The 12,004-nt window shown below is 40.3% G+C and overlaps 1 protein-coding gene across 1 annotated transcript in view; it reads right to left on the bottom strand.

Moving 5' to 3' along the window:
• Positions 1 to 12,004, bottom strand: part of TPK1 (thiamin pyrophosphokinase 1) — a 380,863-nt gene that overhangs the window by 224,180 nt on the left and 144,679 nt on the right. Inside the window, exon 4 of the mRNA XM_047752062.1 lies at positions 9,326 to 9,395. Coding sequence (XP_047608018.1) covers positions 9,326 to 9,395 — 70 coding nt within the window. The remainder of the gene's footprint in view (positions 1 to 9,325; positions 9,396 to 12,004) is intronic.

Genomic DNA, 12,004 nt, shown 5'->3' with positions numbered 1-12,004 from the left:
ATATTCATCCTCCATTCCCACTGATCACTCTGAAGAATGGTACCAAGTCTCCCTGAGGCAGGAGGTAGATGGGCCACAGGCTGAGCAGCTGGAATCTGTCCCCTGTGAACAGATTCTTCAAGATATACGATAATGGAGTTCCCTGTCATGGCGCAGTGGAAATGAATATGAGTAGGAACCATGAGTTTGCAGGTTCAATCCCTGGCCTCGCTCAGTGGGTTGAGGATCCAGCATTGTTGTGAGCTATCGTGTAGGTTACAGACACTGCTTGGATCTGACATGGCTGTGGCTGTGGTTAGGCTGGCAGCTGTAGCTCTGATTAGACCCCTAGCCTAGGAACTTCCATTTGCCATGGGTGTGGCCCTAGAAAGACAAAAGACAAAAAAAAAAAGGTAAGATGGCAGAAGCAAGGAGGGGCTGAGTCCTGTTTTCCTGTTTGGATGAAAGATAGGGAAACCACATATTCTTCATTCTTGAGATTAAGGAGACCCCCCCAAATTACACATGCACAGAAAGGTTCATCAGGGGTCAGAGAAGGGAGGGGGTGCCATATCACAATAGGTTCTGTCAGCCTCCCAGAGACCCCCTGCACTAGAATCAATCTTGGCTAAAAGATGTGCACACACACAGGGGATGACCCTCAGACAGACAAAGCAAGATGACTGGCCAAGAAGGAACCGAAAAGACTGCCATCATATAAATGATTTAAACCATCGCAAAGGCATTAATCCTTCTCTGAGCCTTCCCTTGTCTATCTGAGTGTACTTTTTTTTTTCCTAATAAGCACTTTTTTTCACTACTTTCCATCTCTTTGCTGAATTCTTTCTTCGAAGCAGACAAAGAACTAGGCCCCTGCTCCAATTTGCTGGCTTTGTGGTCTAGTGGTTAGGATTTAGCCTTCTCACCACCAGGGCCTGGGTTCTATCACTGCCTGGGGAACTGAGATTCTGCTTCAAGCCACCACATGCCATAGCCACCTCATAGCCACCCGAGATCACCCATAGAACATAAAACCAAGTTCACCTTCTGAGTTCATGATTAACCTCTCTATCTAAAACTTTATTCCCTTTCTTGTCCTACCCTGTGCCCCTCAGGATTGAAAAATATCAAAGAAAAAAGGGGACTGAAACTAAGCAGGACCCTGAAGGGCTCTCCTAGGCATAAAGACTGGTCCCCCATTTCTTGTCTGGAGAAAAAGACTTTAGTCTCCTAGGCTTTCCCTGAGTTCCAAATAGCAGGCGCAAGCAGTTACTAATTAGGGAAATGAGGGAAGGTGGAAACAAAGGAAAAGCAGTCGAGAAACAATACTGCAATGATAAAGCAGAGTCCTGGCTGCTCCTCAAGAGATATAATTAACAATCTGACACGTTTTTGAGTTCTTCTGTAGGAATTAAGACCCCTCTCAATCAGGTGGAAGATGGTGACTACATGCTGATCATAAGCACTAGTGTTGCTGAAACTTGGCCTCAGTCCACTGGTGCCAAATAAAAATGTTGAGACAGACATCTGGGAGAAGGAGGAAAAAAAATAGCTTTGCTGCTTTGCCAGCCAAAGAAAGCCACAGCAGACTAATGCCCTAAAGACTGTGCCCTCCTTTGGGAAAGAACAGGAGGTGGTGTTCTAGTTTTGGAGTGGAAAAATAGGGCTGCAGATAAGGATCAACATAGATGGAAGTTTTCATTCTTCTTCAAAGCTAGTGTTTGGTGGCCCCAAGACTGGTTCTGGTGGTCCTTCTGTCTGGAATGAAGAATGCTACATCAAGTAGTTAGTATCTTTTATTTGTTGGGTTAGTTCTGCAGAAGAGCTCAAAGATACTGTTATGTCTATTCCTTGAGGAGAAACCAGGACTCTTCCCCAAGGATGCACCAGTGTTTCCTGACCGCTCCTCTCTTACCTCTGCATCCATTTCTGATTAGAACTGTTTAGACCTGCCATTTGGAACTCATGGAAGGTCATGGAGGTTGAAGCCTATTCCCAGCTGGCAAGAAATGGGGGGCCCAGAAAGGCTTTTGTGCCCAGGATCCCCACAAGGTTCTACTCAGTTTCACTAGACCCCAGGCTGGTTGAAACCAGAAAGCTGAAGATTAAGATTCCTGAAACATCACCCTGTTACCTTGCCACTGCTAACTGGAGATTGGCACTGGCCATCTGCCTTTACTAGGAGTAAATCTTGAGCTGCTGCAGCTGCTGACCCTCAACACCCCCAAAGAGTTCAGGGTGGAGATCAGGCATAAGACACTCTGCTCCGGGAAAACTGGAAGAACAGGTCCTCAGATAGTTAGATATTGTTAGGAGATTTTATGATCCCAATTCTTGCCTCTCCCCATATCTAGAAAAGCACTAAAATCCTTCATGGTGATGTTTGTTCCTCGTGACTAGCAGCAACCTTCACAAGACTAGCAGCAACATTCTGCAAAATGTGTGCTCTATTGCTTGTATCTCTCCCCTTCATCAAAATCACATATATACTGATCTTCCCCCTACCTCTATGGAGCAGTTTTTCAGAACTATCTGAAATGCTGCCTCCCAGGCTAAAGTCCTCATTTTGCCCCAAATAAAACTTAACTCACAACTTCTCACGTTGTGCATTTTTTTTCAGAACATCAACCAACAGAAGGTCATGCCCTGTGTAGCCCTTACCCCAAACGTTGCCTTTAAAAGCCCTCTTCCTTGAAAGTCATCAGGGAGTTCAAGTCTTGTGAGTGTGAGCCAACCACACTCCTTGCTTGGGGTAAGCACAGTTTACTCCTTGCAGGAAAGTAAACACTGTACTTTCCTTCATTACAACTGGTGTCAGCAGATTAGCTTTGCAGACCAGCAGGTGAGGGGACCCAAGTTCCACTTGGGAACAGTACTGATCTGTGATGGGAAAGTTGTAAAAATACATAAAGCCAGAAAGTCTGAAATCTTAACTGAGAAAACTGATGAAGTGAGAAGCATAAGAGTTCAAGGATGAACCCTGCTTTGCTCTTTAAGCCCCACTGGCCCTCATCCCCTGTGAATGTGTGTTTAATTGAAGAGTCATTTGTATGAAACAGAAAAGCAACTCCTAACCATCTAATCTCAACTCTAACAGTGTTTACGCAAAAATAATCTTCTGGAGGACGTCCCAGTCAGGATGCTATAGTCAGTCATCAATTACTCTGAGAAAACTAATTTAAATCAACACTACCCATTTAAAATTCCTACACATTAATGGCGCCGAAATTCATAGGGATTTCTCAGACTATTACGCTGTGAGTTTGAGATTCTGAAAGTGCCACAAAATCACAATTTAAAAAAAAAAAAAACCTCACAGTTAGCCTTAAATACCAATGAATGCAAAGGCAAGGATCTCAGTTTTATGATAAAAAGACTCGACTCAGATATGAATTAGAATATAGTGTAATATAAGACATTCTGGAAATAAGTAGGACATATTACTAGTCATGATTTCAGACCAAAAAAAAAAATCATCTTTTTAGATATAACCATTTCTGATTTATACATGCTAATGTGTGTATGTGTCTACCCCAAATTTCTTCTCTAGCATCAAGATACTTCCAGTAGCTTATAATATATCTTAGAAATCCCTGGCTGTAAAAATGCTTACTCTTTGTGACATTTCTGCCAAGATATCAAAGAAAAATCATTAATTCAATAAATTCTTATATGCTCATTAGTGTACTAGATATTATGCAGCACATAAAGAAGATTAATTATGATCGCTGCCTTCCAGGAGTTTACCACCTAATGAGGGAGATAAGATACATCTACAGGTAGGTAAATCACAAGTAAAATGAGAAAGTAAATAATTACAAAGTATTATGCAAAGTTAAAAGACAATAGATCACTAGAAATTTATAAGCTAGTAAAAGATATAGGTCTTTACAGCTCTAAATCAAGGTAAAATGTGAACAGAACACTGTAATTTAAAAGTATGACTTAGGTGTAAGAGACATCCAGTCCCATCAGGCTGGAAGGATTCAAGAACTCTCGTGGGGCAGGTGGCATTTCAGTTGAGCACTGCTGCATCGATAACTTTGCTACAAGAAAATGCTAGCATATGCTAGTAAAGTCATCTGAAGTCAGGATAGCAAAGGATCTATAAGTACCGACCAATCCAAATGGATAAACTGACAATCAGAATGGATTATAGGTGGGACCCATGTGTACAAGGTGAAGATCAGCCTGGAAAAGGCCCAGAGAGTGAAAGGGCTTAGGAAAAGATAAGACAGGAAACTGGGCATGGCTGACAAGCTTTGCAAAAGCCACACTCTGATTCTCATTGTAATAAGTTTAGATTTTATTCAGGAGACAAAGGAGAAACACTCCACCTCCCCTACTAACTACACATCCTTACACACACACGCACGCACGCACACCAAACTCTGGGCCCCTAACTAACCCTGTATACTCCATTAGGGTCCTCTATATTTTCTAACACCCCCACTCTAATTTAATCGTTCACCTCCATGCCTTCCTTTGTCCTAGAACCTATCGCGCTGAAGTAGAGCCTTCACATTATGTGCTCTATACTCTATCACACTGAAGACTAATTTCTTCTGTACTTTGATTCAACTCTAAATTTCTTGGGGGTAGGAATTATATTTTATTTATTTGTGTATTCACAGTAACTATGAAAATGTCTAATGATACAAGGTATTCAATAAAGGCTGAATAAAGGAATGAATCACAAGTTAAATGCTACATTCTTATTTCTGGCCCTGGGTTATTCTAGAGAGAGCCCACGTCAAAGCCCTCTCATTTCAGTCAGTTTATCTTAACTAGATTCTAATAGAATACAGTTTAAAAATGCTTACCTACCTGCAAAGGCATTATTTCTTTTAAAATGATCAATATAGACTATTTTTCCCAATGGTCCACAACCCAGACTTCAGTCTGTATGACACCCAAACTTACTACACTGTATTTTGAAAACAGACATCTGGGGTTAGGGAGTCAATATGTACAGGACAGTACAATATGTACAGTATGTACATGTGTACAGTATGTACAGTAGGTACAGTAGGTACATATGTACAGTATGTACAGTACAGGAATATGGAGTTCCCGTCATGGCTCAGTGGTTAACAAATCCAACTAGGAACCATGAGGTTGCAGGTTTGATCCCTGACCTTGCTCAGTGGGTTAAGGATCCGGCATTGCCTTGAGCTGTGGTGTAGGTTGCAGACGCGGCTCAGATCCCGTGTTGCTGTGGCTCTGGCGTAGGCCGGCAGCTACAGCTCTGCTTAGATCTCTAGCCTGGGAACCTCCATATGCCATCCTGGGAGCAGCCCCAGAAAAGGCAAAAAAGTCAAAAAAAAAAAAAAAGAGTATAGAAACATAGTTCAAAGACTGAATCTTCATAAAATTTCTTCCTCTTTAATCCTAAGTCCACAACCAAAGCTAGGATCCCACTATCATCAGTGGTGTCCATGTCTCCTTGCCCGGGCCTGCACCCTGATTCAGACTCATGTCCAGACTGAACACACACCCAAAGAAGAAACCATCAGCTCTTAGAGCAGAAGTAATCAGAGATCCAAAGTACGCAGGTCATTAATCAAAGTCACTTAAAACCTTATGGGAAGAGAAAATAGAGTAAATGTAATCAAATAATTATCACATATTTATTGAGTGTCTATTCTCGGACAATTTTCTAGGCACAGAGGAGTTTACATTCATTAAGCTTACACTCACTTGAGCAAGAAAAATCAGTCATGTTTTCTGTAGTTCCCAAGGGCAGAACCAATAGGTAGACTCAATGCAATTCTTTGCTACTTTGTTAGAAATAAAAGATAATTTTAATTTTCTTTTTCTTTCTCCCAAATCACTAACATATATTTAGATAATCATGTATTGTTTTCACAGTAAACCCAGACATTCAGTGCTTATTAAAAACAAAACAAAACAAAACAAACAAACAAACAAAAAACACCACCAGATTAGAGAGACGTGAGAGAGAGGTGACTTTCAAAGTTGAAACAAAGACAGACAAATATTTACGAAAGACGCAGAAGGTGGAAGGCATCTGGTACAGATCGACCGTGAGTTCGCCACTGAACTTTGCCTCAGCACTGTCCCCCTGGAGACCCTGCTCCTCTGTACTGTCTCCATTGGTCTTCCTTCTTTCCACTCCTAATGTGTACTAGCTCATTCTCCCTTCAACTGGAGACGATGCTCTTCATATTCATGTTTTATTGAGTAACTGTAAGGTATTAGGTTGAGACATTAAAGAAATTAAAAAATAGGGACAAGTGAAGCAGTGGTGCACAACCCATACTTGGCTTTTTAAAACTCATGAATATTTTCTTCCATTTCCATTGTAAAGCCTTTCTATTAAAAATACAGTTAATAGGAACTATGTTTAGTCACCTACATCCAATTAGTTTAACTGGTTAGGGTTTGGATTTAATAGGATATATTCCAAGGATTTAATTCCCACGTGAAGCATTTTCATTCATCTCCCTATTAGGACTCTACCCTAACCCAGCCAGCCATGTCCTTCAGCAGCAGACTACGCATTGCTGGAAACATGGTTTTTAGAAAATCAAAAGCAAAACAGCAAGTACATTTTCTTATTGACTATCTTCCCATAAAAGTAAATGGTTGTTAGATAAATCATATAAATGTTCTCAGAAGATTTCCACAAGATTACCTGTAAATGTGTTAAGAGATATTAGAAATGATTATTTTGAAATCTAGGCAAAAATAATGGCACTTATTCCCAAATCTGGCGATGCACACTGCTTTCAACTGTGAGTCAAAGTGTTATACGTTATCTTTCTTATTAGTGTCTAGCCCAGTCCACTAAAAGTAATCAGTATCAAAATCTGAATTTTGGGAGTTCCCGTCGTGGCTCAGTGGTTAACGAATCCAACTAGGAACCATGAGGTTGCAGGTTCGATCCCTGGCCTTGTTCAGTGGGTTAAGGATCCTGTGTTGCCGTGAGCTGTGGTATAGGTTACAGACGTGGCTCGGATTCCGCGTTGCTGTGGCTCTGGCGTAGGCTGGTGGCTACAGCTCTGATTAGACCCCTAGCCTGGGAACCTCCATATGCCGTGGGAGTGGCCCTAGAAAAGGCAAAAAAAAAATCTGAATTTTTTTCCACAAGCTTTCTAGATGGTTCTTATGATCAAGGAAGAGTTGGGAAGTACTGTGTTAATATCCTCTCACAGCTGTGGTTCATATAATTATGTTCATGAGCTACACCCACCATGAGAGAAACAGTTCTCAGGACTAGACTCTGTCCAGCAAGCAGGCTATAGCCATGAAACCAACAGCACCCAACTCATAATCTTGCCCTTATGACCATCATGCTCCTCTCTGAACTAACTGGCCCAGGCACTTTTTATAACACACACTTGAGTATTTTTTCACACACTATCCCTGTCAGGTCCTAGAGAATATAGTAAGGGGAATCCATAAAGTTTAAAGATAAAAAAGCACAGAATGTTAAGAACGGAAGTTGTTTCCTAGGCTGTCACTGCTGCTTTTTTCTTCAATAATCATCCAGACCCTAGGCATTAGCATGCCCAATCTCAAGGAAATACAGTTTTCTCCTATAAGCAACCAGCTGCTTTCAAAAAGTAGCCACAACATTTTTGCTTTTTAGGGCTGCACCCATAGCACGTGGAGGTTCCCAGGCTAGGGGTCAAATTGGAGCTACAGATGCCAACCTATGCCACAGCAACGCAGGATCCAAGCTGCATCTGCAACCTATATCACAGCTCACGGCGATGCCAGATCCTTAACTCACTGAGTGAGGCCAGGGATTGAACCCGCATCCTCATGGATACTAGTCGGATTCATTTCAGCTGCACCACAACAAGAACTCCCAAGAAACTGAAGTAAAAATTTTGATGCCATAAAGAAGTACTTTACATCATTTCAAAATACAGGTATTTAATTCAAACCTACAGTATATTGCATCATAGTATTTTTATTTCTTTGCAGTCAGGAAGTGATTTCTCAAGCTGTAAATATTTTAGTACATTTAATAACACATATGATAGAAGTGGAACTAAATTTCATAGCATACTTATAACTAGTCTATAAATTCTTGTGTTTGCCAAGAGGTTGAACTATACACATGTTGGCAATAAGCTAGAAGTAAATTGTGTTTTCATCAAATGTATTTTCACATCTAAAAACAGCTCACCATGCAAAGATCAGGAAAACCTATCAGCACAGATAACAAGTCAAAAAAAATTACTTATCTCTTGTTTATTTAGTCTTTTTTTAGGGCCACACCCATGGCATATGGAGGTTCCCAGGCTAGGGATCAAATCGGAGCTGTAGCTGCTGGCCTACGCCACAGCAACATGGGATCTGAGCTGCACCTGTGACCTACACCACAGTTTACAGCAATGCCATGTCCTTAACCCACTGAGCAAGCCCAGGTATTGTACCTGCATCCTCATGGATGCTAGTAAGATTCATTTCTACTGAGCCACAACTGGGAACTAATTACTTACCTCTTAAAAAAATATGTGTGCATAACTCAGAACTAAGTCAAACTATCCTGAGTTTTACTCAATACTGATATAAAAATCCTGCATCTTCTACAGCAGAATGCTTTTTGGCCACACCATGGCATGCAGAAGTTCCTGGGCCAGGAATTGAATCCACACCACAGTGGTAACCAGAGCCATAGTAGTGACAACACCAGATCCTTAACCTGCTGAGCCATAAGGGAACTCCAACAACAGACTATATATATGAAATTAGTCTGTATTCCTTAAAACTGTTTAAATGAAAACTCAAATTACCATTATTTTAGTCAACGTTCAACATCCTCAAATACTGATAATTGAAAATGCCACTTAATGAGACTTTTAAAATAGCAGAATGGGTGTTTTTTTTTTTTTTTAATAAGAATATGGAGTTCCCATCATGGTTCAGTGGTTAGCAAACCCGAGTATCATCCATGAGGACGCAGGTTCGATCCCTGGCCTCACTCAGTGGGTTAAGGACCCAGCGTTGCTGTAAGCTGTGGTATAGGTTGCAGACGCAGCTTGGATCTAGCATGGCTGTGGCACAGGCCAGCAGCTACAGCTCCAATTGGACCCATAGCCTGGGAACCTCCATATGCCATGGGGGTGGCACTAAAAAGACAAAAGACAAAAAATAAATAAATAAAATAAGAATAGGAATTGGCCTATTTCTACTAATAGATACCATTCAAAGCAAAGAAAGAACACAACATGGTTAAGTAGCTCTGTCACTGATTTTCTGTAAAAGAGTCTGAAGTAAAATAAACAGTCACCATTTACTAAGAAAAGAATAACACAAGGTGAAGAGTAGAATTAGTGCTATAAGGGACATGGACTGAAAGAAAGCATACCTCTCCCTCTCTCCTTCCGTGATGTCGTATAAGCGGTTGGCACCTCCATCCGCACAGGCTTTAAAAAGAGCTTCAAATAGAAAAGAACAAAGAACGTTTCAATACAGGAAGCTGAAAGTGGAATATCTCAAATGATAACTGTTTAAAGGCAAGTGCTCAGACGCACACCCAGTCTTGCTTCCCTCCTTGGATCATTTCCATTCAGCCAGTGACACTGCTGGTACTAAAACACATCCTAACACATCAGACACACAGGTAAGTCAATCTCCTAGACAAAGCGCATCTCCTATTTCTAGCTTTTTCCAAATCTTCTTATTAAATAAAGGGGGAGACTGTACATGACGTCTTCAGTATCTCTTGAAGCTTGTTTTTCCTTCTTTAGAACAAAAGATTGGCCTCAGGCTCAGCAACAGGCAATAGGACATAGCTTATAACTTAGCTCCCTTATTTTATTAATCTTATAGATACTTGCTATAGAAGGTAGGTACTGTGCATTTCCATATTTTACTGTGATATGAAAGGTTTCTTTTAAAAATAAATCATGGAGTTCCCTTGTGGTGCAGCATGTTAAGGATCAGGTGTTATTGCACCGGCTTCTGTCACTGCTGTGGCGTGGGTTCAGTCCCTGGCCTGGGAACCTTCATGTGTTCTGTGCACAGCCAAAAAAAAATTAAAAATAAATCATAGGTATAACATCTTGAGTTTATTTTAATATATTAAACTACTAATAATATAAATAATGTGTGACTATAAACATTGAGAAGGTGGGAGTTCCTGCTGTAGCACAGTGGAAACGAATCTGACTAGAATTCATGAGGATGTGGGTTTGGTCCCTGTCCTTGCTCAGTGGGTTGGGCATTGCTGTGAGCTCTGGTGCAGGTCGCAGATGCAGCTTGGATCCCGACTTGCTGTGGCTGTGGCATAGGCTGGCAGCTGTAGCTCCAGTATGACCCCTGGCATGGGAAGTTCCATATGCTGTGGATGCAGCCCTAAAAAGCAAAAAAAAAAAAAAGAGAGAGAGAGAGAGACAGAGATATGGTGGTACAAAATTGACTGAAACTTGGGAAATATTAAGATAATCAAATAAGGTCAGCTGCTTCTCTAACTGGGGCTTTTTATCCTTTTCCTCCCCACGCTATTTCCCTGATACCACCCTAAAATTTGATGCTGTTGATCAATCATTCCTTGAAATTTTCTTAGTCCACAGTCCATGATTTTTGTTGTTACTTCTCTAATTTTCCCAGAAATGTTCGGTTCCTTATTAGTATCAATTCATCCTTTTATTCCCTTTAAAAACAAAAACAAAAACAATTCCTTACCTAATAGTTTCAAATCAAACTTTTTAAAAAAATCCTGGGCAATGTAGGAATGAATGCTGAGATGTCTGAGATTCTAATGTCTCACCCTGATTAGATTAAAGCCTGGCCTCTGTCCCCAAACAGCTTTTAAAACCAATCAATAGATGATAAAAACCAGCAAAGACCTTGTACACCACCAGTTTTACAAGAAATAAACTAGAGCCAGCGTCCAAAGCCAAGGGTTTCAAATGCGATCTGCTGTTAAATCTGTGGAAGTGAAACAAATAAGATACAGAGGGCTGACTGTGTTCACTGTATTGTACCATTTTATATAAGAGACTTGAGCATCTGCAGATTCTGGTATGTTGGGGGCTCCTGGAACCAATCTCCCACAGATACCAAGAGACAACTATTTTTCTGAGCTACTTTTTCATCTTATTGCACTTAGGACATCATCTTCCCTTTCTGCAAACTTAGCTACACATTTAAAAGAGTGTTTATAATATCCACCTCCAAATTTCGAGGTGTTTAATAACAAGTGGGATGATGGAAAGGATAGCTCATTGACCATACTGGCATGAGTAAAGGTCCCGATGTATTTTCCACTAATCCACAATATATGAGACTGTTTTCTGTGTCCTGTGTTACATCAGAAATAAAAGAGACCAAGCAGAAAAAAAAATATTTCTTTTTGGCTTCAGCTTCTTCATATGTAAATGATAATAGTATCACCTATGGCATAGAGTTATTAATCAATTAATGATCTAATAATTATATACAGTGCTTATCACAATACTGGAACATAGTAAGCATTCAACAAAATTAGTCCCCCTACTTCTGTTGTAAGGAAGATAAAAGTCCAAAAAGGATTGTGCTCATGGAAAAGAAAAGCCTAAGGTCCCTAAAAAGTATAAAACGAAAATAAGAGTTTTTACAAAGATATCTAAGAGGGACGTTTTATTTTACCAATTACTGACAACACACATTTCCTTTTAAGGAATGGTACCCCAAATTCAAATTATACCACAAACATAAGTCACAGAAGACCACAATATATTCTGTACATTTTCTAAATGTCCAACCTTAAAAATTCAAAATCATCAAAAGCTAAATGGATAGATGATCTCACATGTACACGATGCTATAGAACAAATGAATAGGGAGGTCAAAAAGACCGATAAAGAGAAACAGACGGTAAGCCATCAGTAATTACGCTCAGAGTATCTACAACACTTCTCTGTAAACAAAATTAACTAGTATATGGGATCTTTTTATGTAAAAATTAATTCACTGAAGATGAATAACAAAATAACTAGCTCTCCATCCTCACACTAGAGTAGAAAAAAGAAAAAGAGATGCACATGTGTGCACTGCCCTGTAG

Source organism: Phacochoerus africanus, chromosome 11, assembly GCF_016906955.1.
Source record: "Phacochoerus africanus isolate WHEZ1 chromosome 11, ROS_Pafr_v1, whole genome shotgun sequence".
Lineage (NCBI taxonomy): Eukaryota > Metazoa > Chordata > Mammalia > Artiodactyla > Suidae > Phacochoerus > Phacochoerus africanus.
Note: the sequence above shows the minus strand (reverse complement) of the source record. Positions and strands in the feature narration are given on the sequence as shown.